This window comes from Trematomus bernacchii, unplaced genomic scaffold, assembly GCF_902827165.1.
Source record: "Trematomus bernacchii unplaced genomic scaffold, fTreBer1.1, whole genome shotgun sequence".
Classification (NCBI taxonomy): domain Eukaryota; kingdom Metazoa; phylum Chordata; class Actinopteri; order Perciformes; family Nototheniidae; genus Trematomus; species Trematomus bernacchii.
This window is the reverse complement of record NW_022987727.1, coordinates 835,713-860,923: the sequence shown is the minus strand read 5'-3', so window position 1 is coordinate 860,923 and position 25,211 is coordinate 835,713. Positions and strand designations below refer to the sequence as shown.

Sequence of the window (25,211 nt, the reverse complement as noted above, 5' to 3'; positions counted from 1 at the left end):
ACCATCAAAACATATTTCTTTCATCGCCAAAATGCCAGGTACAGCCCAGTTAACAGCAGCTTGTGTACACTCTGCTCTCCAAAATCAGATGATGTGATTACAGCATTCAGAACTGAGCAAATGGAGGGTTAGAGGAGAGAAACAAGAGGGGTCGTGGGCGTGTGAAGATTGAAAATAGTACTGGGTCATTAGTCTTTGATGTTTTTCCCTCTGATGTGACCCATGACTAATTCTCACCCCATTTTTTTTCATAAAATATGTGTGCAGGACTTCATTGTCCATGACTACATTAATACATCTATCAATGCATTATTTTGTTCATGTCCTCTAAAAATACTACTAATAATGTCTTCCTCCCCACGTTACTAACCTCATCCCCATGGCTTCTGCATGCAATGCATTATTTTCAAGGTTGACTATGGTGTGTAAAAGAATCCCTTGCTAATCCAGGCCTTAGCCAACGCCCCATCCACCCGGAAAATCTCCTGAGACATGCCTCCGGCTCACGTGCATGAATCAAGCGTCAGGAATTATGTGTAAAAGTGGTTGGCTTGTTGCTAGTTAATGTAACTATATTCATATAGTTATGTCAATGGAAAATATCACAGAAACAATTTTATTTTCTCTTTGTCTAGGTCACGGCTAGAAGCTATTATAACATTGAATAGAGAATTACGAGGGACTATTGGGATTGTGTTTGGTTGTCCAATGGGACATGAGTGGTATTAGATTGTGATGTCTCAAAGGAGGTGAGATGGAAAGAAACCGTCTTTGGGGATAGATAAGTGACATGAGGAATTTATGTTCAAAACCGTGATATCATCAGATTTTATTTAACTTTAGAGCAGTTTAATTTGCTCTAATTGATATAAAGATTACATTTAAAGAATTATTCCAATTAGTTTAAAATTACTACTTTACTCAGAACTACCATTTTGTGTGAACACTGTAATACTCAAGATGGTAAACAAATAACCATTCACTCGTACCGGACGAGGAAGAAAGAGATCTGGAGGAGCCCACTGCATGAGAACCAGAACAGGATGAAAATAAGGAGTAAGAATGAAGGAAGACGTAAATAACTTTTTTCTTATCCCTTTAGTCATGAGTATGATGACTTTCTTCAACAAAAATGCACAGTTGTTTTTCTTCATTCAATATTTTATTTGGGTTTTTACCTGGCCATTCACTTTATTTACCGTAACAGCTGTTTTTCAGACTACCTAGTTCTGTCAAGTAAAGTGGCCTGGCTTTGCTCAGTGCTATTCCTAATCACAATAACGCTTCCCTACAAGAAACACCCAAGAAAGTCATTTATAACTACCACAACTGATATTTATTTTTATTTTTGCAGATTTACAGGAATAAGGTTGATGAAACCTGTCTTCAATGTCCATGCCATACGATACATTATGATCATGCTGGGACAGACACGGAAGGAAGAAATTATTCTGCAATAAGAAGCTAAACAACACAGAAGATGATCACGTTTCTCTCTCATTTCTCATACATGTTTTTGTATTCCAACTATGACCATACCTCATTGATTTGATCTGACTTAGCCATTACTGTGCATTTGCTTTTAAAACAATGGTGAAAAGTTAAAACCCCTAAAATAGTAGTAGGCAAAGACAGAGCAGACAGCATTTTAACCATACCAAGAAACACATTCATAGAAAAAATAAAATCCTAATTTTATATTAGTTCATGAGTTTATACCCCATAGTGGGTGTCACTTTTGCAGCATAGACCCATCAAAAATAGACAATGTTGTTTAGGCATCAGCTGGTTTAGGGCAGTTTGTCACATATGTAGTGGCAGACAACATTTTCCACTATAGCAGTCACACATTAAAGGTGGGGTAGGTAATTTTGAAGAAACCAGCTCGAGTGCGCTAGAATTTGAAAATACACAACCGGAAAAAATCTGCCACTTCCTTACAGAGCCCCTCCTCCAACACACACAAACGCGCACATGACCAATGAGGGCACGAGATACGTTTGTGCACAGATGGAAGGCTGACAGGCAGGTAGGCCATCCAGTTATTTTAGCCGGGCCGGCTAAAATGATTGGTCGTGCTTTTTACAGCACTACGGCTTCCACAGATGATTTTTTTTATGTATTTATTGTCAAAGCATTTAATATATTCATTGCTATCGGGATGTTAAGAGCATTCCATGGAATATAACAAAAAGTGTTTCTGAAATAAATTACATACCCCACCTTTAAGTAAATGTTTCATGGGCAACCTAAATAAAAATCAATATGTGTTCATATCAGAAAGTGTTTGCTGAGTTTTACTTTTATCTATATTCAGAATGATAATGAGCAAACTGTTACCAATGATTATATAGCTTAACAACACAAAATAATTTATTTGTTTAGTCTCTGTCATTCTCATTATAAGACCAGATCTCCAGACATTGTTTGCACTGTGTTATTGCAGGCTGACTTCATTATGGTCACAAGGAACAGCCATGTTTGTTGGTTTGGAAACCTGGGAGCTTTTCCTGTGGCATCAATTCACTGGCCACTTTAGAGAAGTCACTGGGCAGGCAAATATCAGTGCAATTACATGTATGCAAAACACATTTTGATTTACAGTTTAAACACTGAGCTTTCTCATCTGAGTGCATTTGAATGTCTCATGTGCCAGTATGATTATATGACACCTGAGGATTGTTACAGGGAATCCAAAAAACATATATTAGAAAAGTCCAAAATGGGATGTGACTCTACTTCTGTATATTGTTGTTGGGATGGGTCTGAACCAACTGTGTTTATGGGTTTGACTACCGAGACCGGTTGTTTCACATTGATGTTTGACCCATATAAGCCAAAGGTGAGCCCCTAATATAAAAGAGGTAGGTCTGTAATCAGAAGGGCCCTCCCTCTGCAGCGGTAGAGATAGGCTATTCAGTCCTTGTTGATGCCCTTCCAGTGCTTTTCCAGAATCCTTCCAGCTCTGTGCGAAACACAATCCGTTGCATGGGGTCCATCGCCCGGGGCCTCCATCCTCTTTCACAACCCATATGCCCACACACTGCCAGTGCCACATCCCTGCTGCAAAGTGCATTTAATTAACATGCTTTTCTTCAGCACAACTGAAATACTGTATCATGTGGTCCTGCCCTCCTTCCACCAAGAGGCTGAACATCTCCACTTCCTTCTGTCTTTACATGCACACACACGCATACACATGCACACACGCACGCACACACGCACGCACGCACACACACTTTCTTTTCTCTTTTGTCAGCACTTTGGCAGTAATTCCTGCTTCAGTGAACTGGGTATACAGTGCATGACTTGATCTAACATGAAAGCTAAAGGCTAGCTATTATAGCCCTGTATTAGAGCCCATAAAGGGTAAGAGAGAAAGGGTAAGAGAGAGAGAGGCAGAAGTATGGCGTAATTCAACAACAACAATAAGAGCATCCTCAGATCCAGAGAGTAAGGAGGGGAGAAAGTAAGAGAGAGAGAGAAAGGGGGGAGAGAGAGGAGGCTAGTCGCATCACTCAAGACGAGTAGGCGTGCTCTTGTGCGCTGCATCGTTTGATGGTCTCCCCGGTTCCCCCGGTACCTCCACTCTCTGCTCTTTGCGGGTGAGGTCGGTCAAACAAAGCAACTGGAAGGACTTTCCCTGCCGGAGGAGTAGAGCTCGACTTTCCGCCGTGCAGCAGAGCCGTGTGCACCGCACCGGTGAGCGGGTCACACCGCGGCACTTTGGATAACTCACAGCTGCCGATTGCCAAGGCTCAACCGCGTCCCGCTCCAAGAACAGCAGCACACATTGCCATGAACGATTTAGTCGGACAGCATAGGTGACTTCGGACTTTTGATTTCCTCCATCTCCTCCTTTTCTTTCCTTTTTCGGATTTTCTGGAGAGGAAAAAAAAAATCCACGGTGGAAGCATAAGCCAACAAACTCGCTCTGTGCGCATAGGGAGGGTATTTTGCCCAAGATGCAGGTGGATCGGAGCTGTGTGGTTTCCAGTGCGTGGTGTGCGTGTCTGATTTTACTTTTTTCAACTCTGGGTACCAGGGTCAGTGAGGTGGGAGGCACCCACCAAAGCATCCCTCCGTCCGTGTAAGTAGATGTTCTTTTACGCACCACTTGAATCTCCAAGTTTCAAAGCAGAACTTATAAATGCCTACAGCTGTTTGAGTAAACAATATTTAATGCCATATCGCTATGTGTTGTTTAATGGTATACGTATTTAGTGTAAGACTTTCTTTTTTCTCTGATAGTCTGCTTTTTAAAAGATTTTACAAAAAGTCTGCTTTTTAAAAGATTTTGTAAAAACATGAAATTGTAAATCTGCCTATTTCATGTTTTTGCTAAATCTTTCAAAAAGCAGACTCATCAGTACTTTTTAAGTCAGCTTAATAAGTTGTGGCCTATTTATATTTTGAAACTGTTTCTGAATATTTGCTTGTCTCTGTTTGTTTGTGTTCTGTCTGCAGGGTGAAGCTGTGGGCTTCAGCTTTTGGTGGGGAGATAAAGTCCATCTCAGCAAAGTACTCCGGCTCCCAGCTGCTGCAGAAGGTGAGCAGTTGTATTGTCTACTTAAGGTGGCACTCTGGAACCTCAATACCCAAAATGTAAAATTCAAATGTCCACATGACTGAACTTGAGCACATTTTCATTTTAGGCAGTTTGAGTCTTGTAAATGATTTGAGTAGAGGAGGAGGGATTTTTCTTTCAAATATGTATTTTTTTTATTTGACCAATATGTAAGAACCCACAGTGTACTCCAGCAATTTTTTGCAAGCCGAAATTATATGATACAGTGGGTAAAGTGACTTTTTATTTAAAAGCTCATAGAGACTTTTTTGAGAGACTTTCTGAAATTGCTGTGTGGATGTGAAAGGATGGGCTTATGATGAGAGGAAATGACTGCCGGTGAGTCATTTTTGAATTTAGAGAAATGTCACTCTTCATCTCTTAAACTGCAGGAACCGTGCTTTTTAGGCACTTGAGAATCGGTAATGCATGTCGACTAGGTAGGCACAGATTTAAAAGCTTATTCAGAACATGCTCTTTTTAAATGGGTGTCCAATTCAAAGGCACTCTGGGAGATGCGTAGACACACAGATATTCTCTCTGGAAAGTGCTTAGCAACCGAAGGTCCCTCACATTTTTAACACCCCCCCTTACCTCTTTTCGTACCTCTCTGCAGTCTTCTCCCGTCCCTTTTCCACTCTCCGCTTAGTGGCATTAATGCAATATTTGAGTGTGATGGAATGCAAATGTACCTAATGGAGAGTCAGTTGATGAACCATGAGTTAAAACTGGCTAATGGATAACCAATGGATAAAAAGCCAAGCTGAAGCTACCCTCTCAGCGGGGGCCGGTGCACCGACACAGTGTTGTGCCAGGGGCCATCAGTTCAGGGTCCTGGGTGGAGGCACAGACACTGTGGTGTGTAGCTGCAAGTAGATGTCACACAGGCCAAACAAGTGATCTGACACACTAACTTACACACGTACCCTATACATGAGTGCACACATACAGTACAGACTCCCCCCCCCCCCCCCCCCCCCACACGCTTAAGTGTATGCACGTGACCACACACTGCATATTCACACGCACAATCACATACACACATGTGAGCCTATAGCGTGGATTTCCTCAGAAGCCAGCAGATTGCTGTTATCTTTTTGATAAAAACTCTTCCCCCTTCTAATCGTTTTCTACCTCAAAAAAGAAAATAACCCTCCCACAGAGTGACGACCTCTTTATGAAATGCAAATGAGGGCCGCAGGGTTAATTGAGCAAAGAAAGACTGTGGACCTCTTTGTAGGAAAAGTGCATCTTTGACGCCAAACTGGTTTGTTGCAAGTATAGTGTATTCACTGTGCCCACTTGCAGTATATGTCAGAGAGCAGGGTGTATAAATGCACACATTCAATCATTCGCAGGCTTTTGGTCACATCTCCTGTATGTTTCGCCTTATTGTGTATCTGGTGCAGTCTAGTAGCTCTTGTCCAGGAACAATTAAGAGGGACCACAGATCCCCTGAGGGCACATATGCTTTTAAATAGGCAGAAAGATAGAGGGTTGTACACTGTTGTACATAAGGAGGATGGCGCTGAGGAGAAAAGACCAAGGCGTGTGTGCGTGTGTGTGTGTGTGTGTGTGTGTGTGTGTGTGTGTGTGTGTGTGTGTGTGTGTGTGTGTGTGTGTGTGTGTGTGTTTCTTTCCCCTGGGCAGGGGACAGATGGACTCAGTCTCTCTTGAGTTATCGCTTTGACCCTAGCATAACAAAAGTCCTTCAGAAATAACCATACCTCTGCATGACACACACACACACACACACACACACACACACACACACACACACACACACACACACACACACACACACACACACACACACACAATAATAAGATAACAGATAATGTACATTTTGATTTTGTATACAGTAGAGTACATCAAGGCATTTTTGTATTAAATAATCAGTACTGTACCACCACAATTCAAACATTTTGATGCGTAACATATGTTTGAAATGTGTGCATCAGCCCTTGTCCAAATACATAAGGAGTTTAATTATATATTTGTATAGCTAATTCTTATTATTGCCTTCAGTCATTTCAATTCACATTTCATTATTGATTGAAATAGGAAGGATTGCATGACTCTTAATTTAAAACATAATTTCACAGAAATTATATAAATGTATTTATTTGGAAATAATAATTCCTGTGGTTTCCAGAGACAACATTTAGGATCTATATATCTTCCAATGCTGTTGGACAGATTTGGCCTCTCTTCCAAGCCCCGTCTCCTCTTTCATCTCGTCCCCCGTCCTGATCGGTCTCCCTTCCCACGCCACAGAGCGTTTCCTGTATCCATCGGAAATATCTCTCCTTTCAAGGTTACACCAGTCAGGTCATATGTGTGTGTGTTTGAATGTGTGTGCACTTCTATGTCCCTGAAGAAGAAAAAAAAAACATGGTCAATAACGCCTTCAATTTGTTACACAAATCAGGCATTAGCAGTTTACTCATCACTAAATGTTCAAATACGATACACATGCACTTACAACACTGTACACTACGGTGTGTACACTACCCATACAAAAGAAGAGGGACTTGTTTTTGAAACACATTAAACATCTCCCACTGATAGTGAGAATTAGCTCTGTGTGTTTTACCCTCTTCACTGCTATTCTGTTGAAATCTTTAATTTCATGTATCATTGAGCAACCTGTCTGTATGAGCCAGCCTGGCTGTGATGGCTGTGTCTCTGTGTGTGTTGTTGGCTGGACTAGTTTTCACTTCACTGATGTTATCGCTTTCTGCTATCACTGTCGTGGGACATTATGCCACGCTGAAATAACTTCAAGCCTTTTGGTAATGGAAGATATAAGACAAATGATCATTCTGTGGGATCGCCACAGCGGCTGGCTGACAGTTTTCCATGCGTGTCTGCTTTCTTATTTTTAAGAGCAAGAGCTGTAGGCAGCAGGCGTATGTTTGCAGCGTGTGTGTGTGTGTGTTAAGTTTGCATACCTTCTTAAAGCATGCTCACCCGCACATGTACAGACACCGTATACACAGCAAAGATCAGAGGATGATAGGATGGTGTAATGATGTGTGACAAGAGTATGCTGGAATCGATTTGCCTGGGTGGGGAAGAAGAGTGTTTGTGTCTGGGTGTGTATGCATGTATAGTGTGCGATACCATTATCTTTTACCACCAAAGAGTTTAATGCAGCAAGCCAGCAACAAGGTGGAGTGGAGGATGGATAAAAAATATCTATGTGTTTTAGAGAAGTGAAGCAAATGCATTTCAAAAATAAAAAAATAAAAAATTGTTTTACTTTAAACTATTTTGTTACAGCATATTTTACACCAGTGCATTACAAATGCATTATTTTTTAAATACCACATTTTTTTCTTAATACCAGTTTTATGAAAATGAACACTTAAGAGGAAAGTGAAAACTATCTTAATTATGTTTTAAGTGATTTACTGTACACAGTCAGATTCCTTTCTCTAAGACAGAGACGTTATACAGAATGTAATATTCCTACAGGAGGCAGTTTCATGTGTGTTTGTGTCGGAAACAAGATTAACTTTTGTTCTGAATATGTATTTCAGTCACACTAACCAGATTTAAAAGCATGAATAATTATCTAATTTAGAAATGGAAATGATTATGCATTTTAGTTTTTCACACTCATTTAAAATTAATTACATATTTGGATGACAACATTGGAAGAATGATTCTTGCTGTGCGTGGATGAGCCAAAAAAAAAAATCCACTCATATTAAGCAGTGTTTAAAGTTTTAATTAGATTTAGCTATCATGTGTCTTTCTATCCTCGTTAAAAATAAATGTATATTGTTGATGTGCCTTTTATTTCCTTCAAAAATTGTCTGTTCAAAATTTGTTAAGCTAATGTTTTATTTGTGTTAGCAATAGGCCTATATTATTTGTTAGAGTGGCTTTAATAAACTCAATATTAGAATGACTTCTGTTTTGATCAGAGTTTACAATTCACAAATACCCAAAAATTACACATTTTTTGTTTCAAGGATGATTCTGTAATATTCAGGGTTGTTTAAAAAAAAACATCAGAATAAAACTAGTGATTTGATGTTTAATTAACTTACACGTGTCCCTTATATATGAGTGCACACATACATCAACAGACCCCCCCCCTCCCATACACATACATGTGTGCCCGTGATCATTATTCAGTTCATATTTTTTCAGTGGATTGGTTAGAGCTTAGTTTTGAACTACGGTATTTTGTGAGTACATTCATTCATAATTGTACGGTCAAACAGCATCATTTGTACTTCAGACTCATTTGAAAATAGGTTTAGTTATTTTTTTTTTACCTCTATTGCCCAATGTGCTTCTGTTTGTGTGTCGAAGTGGAGGGGGAGAAGCATGTGTGATGGGGCCAATCTGCTGCCAAGGGTGGGTGATGTCTGAGGCGTTCCACTGTAACAGTGTGTCAGTGAGGGGGAGACGGCTGCAGATTAGATTTAGCTTTAGGAAAATTGAATAGCTGTCAGGTTTGGTTCAGCACGGCTGGCGATGAGGTGAGGCAAGGAGGTGTTTAGGGGTGTGTACTGATGACTGTCCCTCCTTCCCAACCTCTCCTAACCCTCCCATCCAGCTCCCCCCCTCTCATGTTCTCATTGACCAAAGCATGATCTTGCTAAATTTGATTCCTGCACCGTTCGTAGAGGAATATGGAAGAGCGAGGTGTGTGTGTCTGTGAAAGAGAGGAAATGAGTTTGAGAAAGAAGGAAGAATGTCGTGTCACAGAGTTAATTACAGCGTTAGCAGGCGGCAGAGCCTGTGCCGCTATCCCTTCATGTCCTAGCAGACCAGCTTTAGCCAACACAGCCACTCACTCTTACTGTAATTAGTGCTTTGTTGGTGAGAAAAGCCAATGTGAATCAAACAACCTGCCTTTACTGTGGAGAGGTTATGAGCAGGGAGCGAGGCCCTTTGCTACCAGATTAAAGAACTTAAATTCCTAGAAAGCACAACTGCTGACGCTGTGTTTGTGGGCTTAGAAAATCAAGTGTCTTTTGATGACTTGTTGTGTGGATTACCTCTTTGATTTCTCCCCAATATCTGTGACTCAGTCTATTTGTCGGTGTAAAAAAAGGGATTTATTAGTGAATTTGTGTTTGTGACACACACACACGGACACACACGGACACACACACACGGACACGGACACACACACAGGGACACGGACACACACACACACACACACACACACACACACACACACACACACACACACACACACACACACACGGACACGGACACGGACACGGACACAGTAGTGTTTGCAATGCATATACAGGTAGTGTCACACCTTGTGCTTTATGCTGTAAGGATGATGAATGTGAAGACTGAAGATAAATATCCACTGTCATCTGTCATCGGTTATTCGGGCCTGGCTCTGGCTCTGCTCACTGCAGATAAAGAGCATTTCATCGTGGCTTCAGTGGACATTATTGGACACACACAAGTATAGAGGCATACACCCACAATTTCACAGATTTCTGTAATTATGACAAATTATTCACCTGGTGTGCTCCAGACTGGATGCATGCAAAGAGTAAACATTAGCCAACTTGGTAAAGGGGCGGGACTAGTAATATTAAGCACATTAACGTGTGCGGCATTGTGTGAAGGACTGTCTGTGACTTGCTGCTGTCCACATCAATCTTCCTGCCCGTTGTTTGTGTCCACCCTGTGTGCTGTACTGTAGGTAAAGATGGCCTGTGTGACGCAATACGCTGCACAGAAATAAGGACATCCGACCCAGTACAGCTGCTCCATCAATCACAAATACTTCTCATATATAATAAACCTCTGCAAGTTTAGATATGTCTGCATTAAATACTCAAAAAATTGAAGATGTCCTGGCAACGCAGCTCGTCCCTCCTTTTTTTCAATTAATGACCTTTCCCCTTTCCGTCAACTCTTCCCTCTATATACATTTTCACCCATGTGTTTATGTCCTTGTGCGTCCCCCAATTATTTTCTCTCTTTCTCCCGTTCTCTTCTCGCACTTTCTCTCCTCCTCTCCCCCCATCCCTGTGCTTTAATAATGGATAGGATGCAGCTAGAGCACTAAAGAATACATGGGAGGGGAACTTGGGACAGGCAAGTGTTGGTGCCCACACCCTCAAAAAAGTAGTTCCGCTGCCCTAGCACAATGTCGTGCACTCGCTGCACTCTCGGGCGGCCTTAATATCTGTCCCAAGTCACCGTCTTGGCCTCTACATCAAGTGTGCCGACATACACACACACACACACACACACACACACACACACACACACACACACACACACACACACACACACACACACACACACACACACACACACACACACACACACATACACACACACACACACACACACACACACACACACACACACACACACACACACACACACACACACACACACACACAAACAAACACTCGGTTTGGCTGCATTTTACGGAGCCCGCACTGCGCCCCATTTGCACACTTGTCCTAGACTGTGAGAGTGCTGCCAAATCCAGCACAGTGGGACAGCAGTGGCCCCTCCCCCTGATGACCTTCACCTGCACTTGCTATCATCTCACCCCAACACACACTTGCTAACATAAGGTGCGAGAATATAGTTATGCATTAACAGCAATGTGAGGACACATATCACTGAACAACCTCTTCATCAATTCACATTGCAAAATACACGTCTCCCTCTATCAGTGTATTTATTTTATCTTTCTTTAGTGTCTCCTACATACCATGCATTTGTTTACTAGAGGGCTGTGCTTGCTACTAATGAAGATGACACTTTGGTAATGCTGAGTACTGAGTAAGAGACAAACGATTACTTAGACACCAGGATCAGTATGGATCAATGCTCAGCCATATTGATTACAAGGTATTGTTGACACGTGCAGAAACAAAGACAGATACTGTGTGGAAAGTCCATACTGAGTCCACAGAGAGAAATAGTGTTAGTGTTCAGTTAGCTATTGTATCGCAGAAATGTTATTTGAGTCGTGAAATCTTGAGTTGTACATTTTATAATTAGGTATTTAAATAAAATTAATTCTGATGGTAAATTCGTTTTTTATAGAGCAGTTTTAAATACTGTCAGTAAGGACGTTAATACAGGATGTTACTGGTTGTGTACGTAAGCACAGTAAGTATTGTGGTCAGTGGTCTATTTACACTGATAACTGAGGGTGGTGCAGCTTCTGCTTAGAGGATGAGTCCAAATGAAATTTTTATTTAAAAAACCTTTTGTGCACCACCACACATGGCAGGTCTGATGAAATACTACAAAGGTTACATTGCATATTATCTGTCTTTGTGTCATATATTTGTCATTGTAAATAGCCACAATGAATATCCTCCTGGGACCCAGCCCATTGAAAATGTCCACTGTTGTTAACATACATCTCCTTTTACTCTTTTGAGCTACTCTATCAATCCCTGATGTACTGTACAGAGTACATCCTGGTCTTTCCAGTGATATGTCATTGGTTAAAATTGCATGCTGGGAAGTTCCTCTTTCTTTTCATCCAAAATGGCGGGCATACCAAAAACAACATTTTATAGAAGCAGGAGGAGAAGTCAAATATTGTTGAATAATTGTAATTTTTACCATGAAAATCATATACTGTATGTTCTTGTTTATTAACATGTGAGGAACTATATAATTAGTTCTGAAAGCAATCAAATAATTCAAGTTTTGAATTAACAGCTCTTTTATAAATGTCCATTCTAGTGGACGTCAGGACCATCTTCATGGACTTAATGACTCAATATTGTTGCAGGAGACGGAACTGAAGCAGACATTTTCTGTACCAGATAGTTGAGGGAGATTCAGATTTGGAGCTCTCGGATGAGAGAGATGAGGATTTCACACCTGGGATAGAAGAGGGTCAAGAAGAAGGGGGGAGAAAGATGCAGGAGGCTCCATGAGCGCACAGCTACAGACATAGAGACAGATAGGGACGAGCTGGAAAGACATGGCCCTCTGTGGGCCAAGAGTAGCACGTATGTCTTATTGTTGTTTTTATTTTAAGTGGAGCCATGAAAAATGAGAATTGCCTCAGGAATGCAAGCTTTGTTTCTATGAGCATGGTCAAATGGAGACCACATCCATAAAACTAGTCAAGATGACCCTACAGCCCGTGCCGACTGGAGTCAATGAGGTACTTTTCCAGTACATTGACTACAAAGTCTTTGAAGATCTGGAAAGATTCACCAAAAACTAGTTTTTTAGTGACCAAATAAACAGCAATGTTCGGATCAATTACTTATTTATGTTTTAAATAAAGGTGAATGTATTCTTGTATTAATATCACTCTATAACCATAATACGTTACATAGTCTATCTGTTAATTTTGGCTGTCTTTTCAAACTAATATGGTCCCGACGTCCTCTACAGTGGACATACTGTAACATTTAAAAATAAAATAAAATAAATTGCAAGATTCTTTTTTAACCCTACTGTAAATAGGTAGGAAATCACAAAAAAAAAGAAATTGGAAGACACTTTTTTTCCTCGGGTCCCAGGAGGATATTGGAACCTGTCAAGACAGTTGATCAAAAATCTAAAATAGCCCTTTGGTTTTGGTTTAGAGAAAAACATTTGATATAGACTTGAAATGCATCTCAAACATTTGTTTTGATATATATATATTTTTTTTTAATACATTTTGTGATAATAACCTTGCCAGAAGCCTGAAAACTAAAGGTATATTTGTGAAACCAGAGACTGCTCAGCATTAATTGTTGTGCATATAATAAATAAAGACTTGAAATGTGAAACAAAGCATGACCTGTCAGGATTGTTCCAGTACCAAAGGAGTGCACATTTCTATATTTAATCTATAATGCAATGAAATATTGGCACTATTAGTAATATTAATCCCCGAAAATTCAGTATAAGCTGCTGGAATATTGCTGGATATGATATAAAAGTGATCATATTTATATTGTAAATATCTAGTCAGTTGTTGAGGGTGTCTTTATATCAACCTTATTTTCGAGTTAAAGTTCTACAATTTATTTCATATATTCTGTTCACTTCATAGAATGAACTGATGAATGTCTCAAAGGGAATCATACTATTCCTCTGTAGGTGGTACATTTATTTCAGTCATTTCATTGTGAATTCTTCCAAGCAAAGTCAAATGAAACTGCAGTTTAAAAAGTGTAACTTCCCATAATAAATTTCAACTTGCAAGGAAGAATATTACCTTGATACACCCACGACAATGTTTTGCTCTCTTTCCACTTTCACGCTGACTGCTGCTAGAATCAATTTGAGACTGGGAATGTATGGAGTTGAATAGGGAAGCAGCAGGCCGCTTTGTGCGTGCTGCTAAGCGTGAAAAATGTTTTCCACTACTCCAATGAAATCCAACTGAATGCAGGCAACTACAGATATACCGTGGACTATTAATCAGTTCCATGTGAACAGATTAGACCTGCTCTTAATGCTATTATGTTTTTCTGGTGAAGTAAATGATGGCAGTATGAAAAAAAAGTGGAGGGGAGACTGTAGAGAGGCTGCCTTTGCTTTACACAAGCATTTATTTATTTCAAGCATAGTTATGTCCTCCTTCTATCATTCATCGATGATGTCAGCCTCAGCCCTTAAAGAGAGCGTGTGTGTGTGTGTGTGTGTGTGTGTGTGTGTGTGTGTGTGTGTGTGTGTGTGTGTGTGTGTGTGTGTGTGTGTGTGTGTGTGTGTGTGTGTGTGTGTGTGTGTGTGTGTGTGTGTGTGTGTGTGTGTGTGTAGGTGGGGGCACACCATGATGGCAAAGCCTGGAGGACATTGAAAGATGGTGGTCATTAGAAAGTGCAGGGATTTGGCACAAACTCTGAGGGGCAATGGTGCATGCCCAACAGATGCATTGCACCCTGGAACAAACTTCTGAACGTCGCTACCAGCTTTGCCATAAGGGTGTATGTGTGTGTGCGTGCGTGCCTGTGTGTGTGTGTGTGTGTGTGTGTGTGTGTTGGTGGGTGTGTGTGTGTATGCACAGCTGTTATTCCACTGTTCCTCTCAATAGCCCTCAGGCAGCCTTTAAACACTATATCACTCAGGAGCTGCAGGTGGGTGAATTCTGTGGAGAAGTGAAAGAGGTGAGGTGTGTAAGTGGTTTCAATTATACTGAAAAAAAAGAGCAACATGGCTTGTATGGGGTCAAATATCGGTAGAAAGATTTGAACTGGTTTATTTTTAAAGTTTTAAAAAAAAGTTAGTAATAGTAGTCTTTCTGTAATACTGCCAACCAAAAACCAACAATCTTTCCAAACAAAATACATAACCTCCTTTGTGGCGGTCATGTAAAGCAAAACGGTCAGACATGCTGTAGCTGAATTGAATTGATTTGCCTTTCACATTGAAGCTCTTGATCATATTTTGAAATGATAGGTGGCAGTTTATGTTGGATGGTTTGCAATCCAAATGTTTGTGTGTGTTTACAGATAATACTAGTGCATGAAGTAGTTCATATTTAGTTATGGAGTATAGATACATTAAATAATAATACATGACATGTTGTTCATTCAAAAGTCTGTGGGTCTGACAGACACTCCACGTATTTGCTCCAGACAGTAATATCCCGACAACCGTTGGAGGACATTTTGTGGTCCCTAGAGGAACATGGCTGCTGAGTTAGGTTATCCCCTTATTTTCTCATAATGCCACAAGGCCTTTTAATGCTGAGGCTAAATACAGCTTTATTATTGAATTTGGACAATAAGTGTTTGGTTAACTTAATTTGATAAGCACAGACCATCATTACCGGACAGGTTATCAAATTCCCCTGAGATTATGATGTCTTGTTCATTGAGTACTCCATTCTAACTTCCAGATTTTAGTTGTAAGTGAAACTATTTTCTTTTTTCAACAGTCAATTGTGATTGTAGCTCTTCTGATGAAAACACATTTACAGCTGCTGTCACTGCTGTCAACCCAGTGAAGAATAGGGAACCAGCATGTAACACTGATGATAAAGAAAGGCTTGTAGGATCATTATTTAGCTGTTGTTATCTGTCTAGAGTTAACAGAGCGTTAATCAATCAAAAGAGAAAGAGATCGGGTATTTGGAACATTGTTATTAAGTCTGACACAAGGCAGGATCCAGTTATCTTTCATCAGATTTAATCCATTTCATTTAGTTGCTTTTGATATTTCAGATTATTTGTCTGGCAAGCAAAATGACGCGTGGAAGTCGGGTAGTTAATTTTTTTTATTGCATGTGGCCAAGTGACTATGTTCCACAGGTGCTTTATGTTGCCTTCAGCTGTGACTCAGCAGGGCAGAAAGGACACTTTGTTTAATAGGGGAAGACAAATGGGAGCAGGGTGGCAAATGTTAGTCATACAACAATTTGGTTTCTGCTCATTCTTTTTATGCCTTTGACTGCGAGTCTGACGGCATGGTATTATGTCCACAGCCCGGTGACAGACCACAATGCAACTTTTCCCAGACACCTTATGGCACAGTCTATTTCCTCTCAGGAGCGGCCCTCTTCTCCCCGTATGATTGAGTGGTCTGTCAAAGCTGTGCGTGCGTGCATGTGTTCTCACAAACCTCCCCATTCATTCACAGCGCATTGATCTCACTTTGAGACATCTCCCCATTATGATCAATATTATATTCATCCCCACTGATAGATTGCATTATGGTGAATGGAGCAGCGATGATAGTGTGGCCAGTCAGGCAGGAAGAGTTTATGATCCCATGAGTTTTATTTGTGTTCAAAGATGACTTGTTTTATGTCTGTGTGATTAGCATTCACAGCAAGTGTTTGATTTACATTGTGTGTATGTGTGTGTGTGTGTGTGTGTGTGTGTGTGTGTGTGTGTGTGTGTAAGCGTGTGTGGTGTGAGTGTGTGTGTGTGTTTTACAATCCGTGGGAAGTGTCTCTGTGCCACCAGATACGGGACTCAGACCAACATGCTTTTGAGGCAGGGAGGACAAGCGTGAAATTAATTGTTCCACTTCATCTCCGGCCAGCGCTGTTCTTTTAAAGGGAACTATTTGTCGGCTAGCATACAAGTCAGTGTATGAAAGGAGGAGGGCACAGCAGCGATTTGGAGTTCCTGGGAGATCCTGTGATCCAGTGGTGATTTTCTGCTGTGGATATGAGGTGGCACTTCTGTCCCCTTCTCAAACAGACTTAGAGTGTTTGGAGTGGATACAGCGTCAGTCAAAGTGCAATTGTTCCAGATAGTTTCTCAACCCAGCTCTCTGGGTTATTTTTCTCATTTCTGCAAAGAGACTTCACAGTAGTAGCCCAGTGACACTATGGCAGAAAGCTGAATGAAATTGAACCATGTGAGGCCTCTTCTCTTTTTTCTGTCCTCACCTCCTCTCCCTTTGTCTCTCCACCCCTTGCCACCCCCCGCCTCCCTGATCTATGTTGGCTGTAATTGCAAATATGGCTTTGGGGAATCAGTGGTGCTTTGATGAAATGATGACACTGCAAGACGTTTGTTGTCCTTATTGGGAGAACATATGTTATTGCACTATTGGCACAACGTTGTAGCTTGCCTTGATGGACACAAAGGCACATGAAAGCATTCACACACAGAAAAAGCTCTTCATAGAGGTACATTTCTCCCAGTAATGGATTTCTGTACTAAATTATTTAGCGTTGTATATGTCTGACCTTAAAACCTGTTGTATTTTGTAAAAATATATAATGTTTTCCACATGTTGGGAGTATAAAACTGATTAGCCTGCAATTATTTTAGTCTTATTAATGTTTAGATAAGATCAACATATGATATGTTACCAATAGCACAATCCAGAGACAGGCATACAGAATGGTAGTGTTATTATATACAGTATATGTTGGGTTATTAATACTAATGGATGATCTAGATGGGTCATTTTAATCACTTACTTATTTAGTTTTCTTCTAAATAAAATCTTATTCGGCAAATTACCTCAAGTACATATATTGGATCTTACTGCTGATGGCAAATACTGCTTAGAATAATTTAAATTGTATTTCATTTGATATTGCACATTTTGTGATCTGCAGCTGCAATACTTTTTACAAAATTGCATTCAATATTCATACTAATTTGTAAGATATTAAAATACTTTTTAAATAGGATTATTGTTAAAATTATACTTAGTCCCTGTTACTCTAGATCCTTTCTTTCCAGTCTCTCCTTTTTTCACGTTTTCTTTTCTTCGTTTTTGGTGATCATTATATATCTTGAAGGAAAACGGAGAAACTTTTACTAAAAATATTGCCACTAGAAATGTTCTTGTGTGTTCCACATGTTTGCTTATTACAGAGGCCTCAGTACATCAGAGGGTCTGTTAAGTGGACTCTTTGGTCTCTGTGTCCCTGTGTAGTCTGTCCTTGTTTCCTCCAGTGCGCGTACACACACACAAACACGCATGAACACACACACACACACACATTCAGAGGCTTTTCTGGGCTGTGTCTCTTTCATTCATCAAACCAGACTCATCCACTCGTAGTCAGACAAGCAGACAGAAGCAAACAAAACAGACAGGGCTGCATTTTGTGAATGAAAACCAATAACACAGCTTGAATGAGACTGCTTGGCAAATGCTTCTGCCTCTCCCTTTCTGCTGTGAATGTCTAATTTCATTTTGTAAGCCTGAGAGACAGGAAACATCTGAGCAACAACAAAATAAACAACACTGTTTATTTGCATTTGGAAGTTCAATTTCCTCATTCATTAATTCATTATTCTAAAATCTGATTCTTATGTCTGTGTTTAAACTTATCAGTGGTAGTGCAAACACATTGTCTTATGTCAGTTCATGGTTACATTCGTGTGTGTTTGCAGTGAGAGAGAGAGAGACAGAGTGAGAGGGGGGGGGGGTGGGGGTGCTGTCTCAGGAAGGCAGTGAGAGTTGGCCAAGTTAAAGTGGGCTCTGGTGACGCGTAAAATGAGCTGGGATTTGGGGGCTTGTGGTTCAGTCTTGGTGTGAAATGAAGTTTTTCCCCTTCATTAATCACTTTATTATCAAACCCCAAGGAAATGACATACACAGAAACAAACACATACATTATTATGTCATGGTCAAGTCTACACTCCACGGTAATAAATAACAAACACTTACACACAGAGAAAAACAGTGCTCTCCTCTCCTGCCCTCTACTCCTGCATATATATGTTGCACCTATTCTAGACATATTGTATTATTTATTGAGTTTTGTATGCACGTGTGTACATGCAGGCTTGCACTTGTCTCTGTTTCTGTGCGCTAAAGTGTAGCCTGGATAAGGGGATTTTAGCCTCTGATTGTTGTCCCACAGTCAGAGCACACTGTGTAGGAGAGAGATTAGCAGCATCAGCTCATTCATGTGATGCGGCACAGCAGAGGGGTGAAGGGGGGAGAGAAAAAGAGGGATTGAGTTACAACAGACCAACAATATGTGTCACCACTGGTTGTCTCAGTCTATAGTTGAAAATACATTTTATAATGGATACATAGCATTATCAGCCTGATCTAAATATTTTCTAGAGAAATACATTTGTGACTGGGCTGTCGTTTGATTCATGGGTAGACTGTTATTTTGGCTTAGTAGTGCACAGGGCAGCTTCAAGGTGTGACTCTGTACTGTATGCAACACCCTGAGCACCACATTTTAAGCTTGAGTTAGTCACTTAGTGTGGTTTATGACATTGCTAGCTAATAAAAAGTCATCCATCTAAAATGTGGCATTGTCAAAGCATGTTGACGCCTCATGGACTCAAATATAAAGTATTGAGTGGAACTGAATACAATTTCATATGTGGTTAACACAGTGGACAAAGATTATATTAAAAAGCCACAGTGGAGAAAGATTATATTAAAAAGCCAACAACAACATCATTGGCTTTGCAGGCGATTGTTTCTGGTTACTTTTTTTCCAATGTCATGTTTTAGATGTTTGTAAAGATCACACATGAAAGTCCATTTCTAAAGCTGAATGCCAGACTATATTATAGGCTCGCTAATGTCCATGCTGAAATTAGTATGTGTATGACTAAACCAGGCCAGTATCCAGGTGTACAAGCCAGCAATAGAACATTCCTTGGGAAAAAGAGAATATTTTTGTGCTCACCAGCAAGTGAGGCCAAACATACAATTCCTGTGAGACTATATGACTGCTCAGCAGGAGCTGAGCAGCTAAACTAGGGGACATGAACAGGTGCTCCTGTGTTACTGTACATCCCAATATAAGTCACCGTCCCTGAAACAGAAAGTCCCAGGACTTGTGAGGTGCTTCTCAGGTAACAAAGACCAACTTTATTATGAAAAACATTTTGAAAGTGTATCAAACCAATTACATAAGTCAATATTATATTATAATAAGACTTTAAGATGCCAATGAAGTCTGTTTTAAAAAGCTGTCCCGTCTCCTGAGAAATGGTGGTTCTGGATGTATGTCAGTTGGCTATACTGTGATGTTGATGTGATGTGAAGAGGATAGCTTCAGGCTAATTAGGCCAGTTCTTCTCTGGTCTGCCTGGCTGAACATAGCGCTGCAGACAGCCTGTGGTCAGCTGGACCCTCTAACCCTCTCACTGACCAGACCAACATGAGTGCAAACACATTATCACTTCCACTCAGGCCTTAGGCACTCTGTGCTTTCCCTGTACCTTGGTGAAGTGTAATGTCAAGTTTGGGACAGTTTCATGGACAAGGATTTAGTGGAGCTGTAGACAAAAGAGATTTCAAGAAATTATTTGGGGACTCATAGAGAGAATTATTAGCTATGACTGTCTATGAAGTCACCCCATTCATTTAGATAATTAGCAAAGGAAGTGTGGACAGAGAAGAAGATGGATGAGAGAGTAAAGCAGGGAAAGCACCAACTACAGAGCAGAAGAAGCTCCAGGGAGAATGGATACAAATAAAATTGGAGAATAAACCAGTCAAGCCAGTTCAAGTTTGAGCCGCCGCTGACCTGTCAGCTCTAACAGCCCACTACTACTCCTAGCCAGGGACGAGGATTGGCTTTAAACCTGGATTTTCTGTTCCTCTTACACATTGCAGTTGCCAGTCAGCCATTGGGATTATCGCTCTGATTTTGATACGGTTACGGTCGCTGTGATTTAGCTTCTGAGTCATCAGCCAGTCACTTTGATTAGCCATAGAAGATGTAACTAAATGTTTTTAGATGATATGTCAACATTGAGGTTGGGGTTGTTGTTACGTAAAACAGCTCTTAAGAAAAACCTGTATCTAAGAGGGTATTAAATCAACATGCTTTTAGGTGGATCTTTCCATTGCTTTGTGGGATTTCTTATCTTCTTTATCTCCTTATCTCTTGTTTCTGATCCAATCCTTCACCATATGTGAAGCAGAAGCATTTTTGGATGGCTACACCAGACCTTTTGAAGACAATTATGACACTCTAAACTGTGACATGCAAATGAAATTGGCAGCATTTCATAGGCACGCAGATTGTTCAGTGTTATGGTTGTGAAAGAGTGTTGATACTATGAAATGGAGATAAAGATGAAACAGTGAGTGTTTCCCTTGATGAACCTGATTTTATTCAACCATGTCATCTTACAGTAGCTCTTTGCCGTTCCTGTACCTCTTTGCTCTACCTTTCGTTAAACCTCTCCTCCCTCCCAAACTCCATTATACTGTAAGTTGGACAAAAGATACCTTGAAGAATCCGACCCTCCTTTCTCTAATCGCTATAATTGCTATCAAAAAATCCCTTTCACCTGAGCTCTTATTTTTATTCTATATTAAACCAAATGCAAATGTAGTGATTTTATCCTTATTCCCTCTACTTGTGCCCACATACAGCTCTTCAAATACAGATAGCATTTCACACTGCCCTCCCATTTCAATATCACCCTTCCTCATCCTACCAATCTTTGCATCTCTTGAATCTTTTTACACCCACACAGTGTTTGCTCTACCTATTGTTTTTCTCTGTCTCACTCCTGTCTCTCTTTTTGTTTTCCTTATCCTTCTGTTATCTTTTTCATGTGTTTGTCTGTCTGGCTTGGTCTGTCCCAATCAATAAATGTATCCATAGTTCTAACAAGATAACACATTAATTGTCCTTTTCAGTGTCCTTTTTGCCCAAGAGACTGACTTGTCTCAGACTTAAGTCACTTTACATTTTTCTCAGCTTCTCTGCTCTCACTTCTCACCTTAAACTACAAGTAAAGAAATCACCCTCATCTCAACTTTTGGTATGAGGCAGACAAATATCCCCTTTCCTGCATGGTGATGTCCTGCAGTTTTTTTTAGATGATTACCTCAATCCGAAAGCTTTTGCCTGAGAGTCATGATGCTGTCCCCATTCCTCATCCTCTCGTGATCCCTCTCCCCTCGCCATGCACCTCATATGTGTTGCTGTACAGGAACAGCTCAGAGCATGCGTCTTAGCAGGTTGGCATAACATTAGAGGGGGCATGCTATTTGATATGGCGGTAATCTCCCGTTAAATCCCCCAAGAGTGAAACACAGCCGCCCGCAGCTTTGCAGAGATTTCAAAAATGGTTTTATTCTTTTTTTTTTCTGTACAAGTAAACCACCTCACTGAGAACAGCTCTGCATATGTGTGTGTGTGTGTGTGGCATGTATGGGTGTGGAATTAGCGAGACTTAATGTCACTGTCCCCAGTAATGCACTGGTTGAGCTAAGCACTCTAGTATTCGTTCATTGCAGAATAATGTGATTTAGTGTAGGGCACATACTGAGGGCAGCGGCGTGTCATCGATGCTTAATGTGTGGTTGGTAAAACCTGAAGGTGGCTGATAATTCTCTTGGCTGAGCTGATTGGTTTCGTTTATATGTAGATTAGTTTGGGGAAGCAACTCCTTCTCAGCTATATTCTACTTTATAGCTAGTAATGCATTTCTTGGTTTCACTCTGTATACACTACTCCTTTTATGCACTGTTTTAACGTTTCTCCCAGGTTTTTCCCTGTCAAACTCTTTTTGTCGTAAAGTTTTAGCAATCATTATCATACAGTCATGCTGTGAAGAGCCTTATTAGACCCCCAGCTTCACCCTTTTATAAAATAAACCAACCAAAAATATTGCTTGTGTTTCATGTTAAACTGATGGTAAACATGTTTAAGAGTAATGAGATTAATTCAATAAATGTAGGATTGAGATAAAAAAAAAACACACAAACAGGAGATAATATACTGATTGTTTTTATGAGCTCACACTGGGATGTCCATGCTATAAACTCACCTTTGTGTATTGGAATGAAAAACAAATTGTTAAGTGTGTTAATGCATTGGTACTTATAACCTGATAACATGAATGTGTGTTTGCCTTTCAGAAATACAAGGAGTTTGAGCGGGCCGTGCGGGTGGACGAGATTGATGGGCTGCGGCTGGTGAAGAGGCTGGCAGACGACATGGAGGAGATGTTTCACAAGAAAGCCGAGGCAATGAAGGTATTTATCTACCTGAATAGTCATCCATCATCAGACTTCTGCTTACAATTCCTTAGAATTTAGCAAAATATTTCTAATTCAAATCCTTTCCCATAAAAGCACAGAGAAAGGTCAATATGTCCTTGAAAATATTTACTTAATTTTATTCAGAACCATCTCCATTTGACATCTACTTCAGTACACAACAATTGAAATAACCACATAAATACAACTCAAAGTAAGTATAGAGATGTTAGGTTGTATACGTATATCTATTCCCAGAGAGGCTGAGAGTGCAAAAGTAACTCGACTGAACTCGGTGAAATTACTTGGCAAAGCATTTATTTCACTCTGCTGACCCTCGTCTGAAGAAGTGCTGTAGTGTCACATTGCCACAGTGAAACCAGACACCTCTTGCGTTTGCTGTGTGTATGTGAGAGAGAGATATGTGAGAGAACGGGTGCTGTGGAGGAGGTGACAGACAGAGAGAGGCTGTGAGCCACCAATCAGTGTCTGTGTCACCGTATTGATCTGCTCTGACCAAACATCAGTATCCAAGAGGCCACTTTAAGACCATGCTCTAAACTAAAACTAAAAACTTCTGTAAAATAATGTTTTTATTGTTTACTTTTGAATCCACTTTATTTATTTGACAGTTACAGTCAACAATTACCTTAAAGATTAATATTTTACAAGCAGACATTTGATCTGCTTCTCAAATATGCATTTATATCAAATGTAAGTATAATTGAATTGTAATTTAACTGCCAACACATAATGCATCCATCACATATTTAAATCCAATAATTATGTGAAACAAATCACCATGAAAGAAACCACTCTACATAATGAGTACCTAAACCGTGATTTATACTCTTAATACTTATTTGCACTTTAACTTCAGATTAGGGAAGCCATACTTTCATTCATTTTTGTGTATTTTTATAGCGTGTTATCTTAAAAGATCAGAATGTTTTATCTACCAAGGTTGTCAGTGTGCTTGAACACACTTTAGTTTGGACGTGTGTGTGTGTGTGTGTGTGTGTGTGTGTGTGTGTGTGTGTGTGTGTGTGTGTGTGTGTGTGTGTGTGTGTGTGTGTGTGTGTGTGTGTGTGTGTGTGTGTGTGTGTGTGTGTGTGTGTGTGAGTGTGTGTGTGTGTGTGTGTGTGTGTGTGGGCCAGGTGCAGGTAGGGATGTGTCCACGGTGCTCTGCCTTTCTGGCCTCAGCTCCAGGTGATAGATCTTATCAGGACAGCATGGTGATGTTAACAGAAATTGGATTTCTCTCTGAGAGTCTGGTCTAAGGATACAATCTGAGGGAGGAGAGAGAGAGGGGCATAGAAAGTGACAAACCATTTCCTTGCTTTAATTTTATTTATGCTAGTGTTATTATCTCTTGTGTATCGTGCCTCTGACCACTGAGATTACAGGACCATAGTTGTTGCAGTCTCATAGTAACATTCCCCTTAAAAGCGTTCACTTTCTCCCGTCCACATGTACAAAAGTCGTCACTGAGCACATATAGAAGCCTGGCATTTCAAGAATATTTATCCTATTCTAATACTATTATATAGAGATTAGATATATTCAATCGCACAACAGTTTTTTGTGTGTGCCATCTCGTCATGACTGTGATCAATCCCCGGAGATATGAGGACTCAGTTGGCTAATTGCTTCTATAAAGCTACTTCCCCAAGAAGCCTGATCATTGTACATATCTGAGGGGTAGTGTGTACAATTGTGTATGTGAAGTAAAGGTTATGGAGGTTAATGCGAAGATAAGATGGTACACTGGTCACAGAGTTGATGGAATTAGGCTTTAGTAAAGACAAATGAAAGCTGTGGGAGGAATTAGAATCAGAATCAGAAACAGGTTTATTACCAGGTAGGTTTACACGTACGAGGAATTTGACTTGGTGTCATGGTGCATACAAACAAAAATTAAAAACACAGGTAGAGAACTAGAAAAATATTTAAAATAATTAAAAATATTTAGTAAAATATAACAGTATTTACATTGCAATGGATTGAAATAGAGGAATAAAATATGGAATAAAAATCAGCTGTAATACAAAATAATGTTGTACATTGTGTGTGAAAAGTCAAAAAGAGGCTCCAAGCCGAGATCTGTGGAGAATTTAACCCCTGGTCCTCTGCTTTCATGAGTCCACTTCCTCCAACTTTCTCTTCCTCAACGCTGACAGTTGACCTTGTGATGAATTGTCACTCGAGAACATACAATGAAAGTGTCCATTTTCCATCTTTCTCTTCATCATTCTTCAATTTATCTCTG

At 40.2% G+C, this 25,211-nt stretch overlaps 1 protein-coding gene across 2 annotated transcripts in view; it reads left to right on the top strand.

The window, feature by feature from the left end:
• The first annotated feature begins 3,504 nt into the window (after window positions 1-3,504).
• Window positions 3,505-25,211, top strand: part of cacna2d3a (calcium channel, voltage-dependent, alpha 2/delta subunit 3a) — a 102,271-nt gene continuing 80,564 nt past the window's right edge. For both annotated transcript variants that reach the window (XM_034145315.1, XM_034145316.1), the window contains exons 1-3: window positions 3,505-4,090; window positions 4,468-4,549; window positions 22,823-22,939. In XM_034145315.1, the coding sequence (XP_034001206.1) occupies window positions 3,966-4,090; window positions 4,468-4,549; window positions 22,823-22,939 (324 nt within the window). In that variant the 5' untranslated portion in view covers window positions 3,505-3,965. The remainder of the gene's footprint in view (window positions 4,091-4,467; window positions 4,550-22,822; window positions 22,940-25,211) is intronic.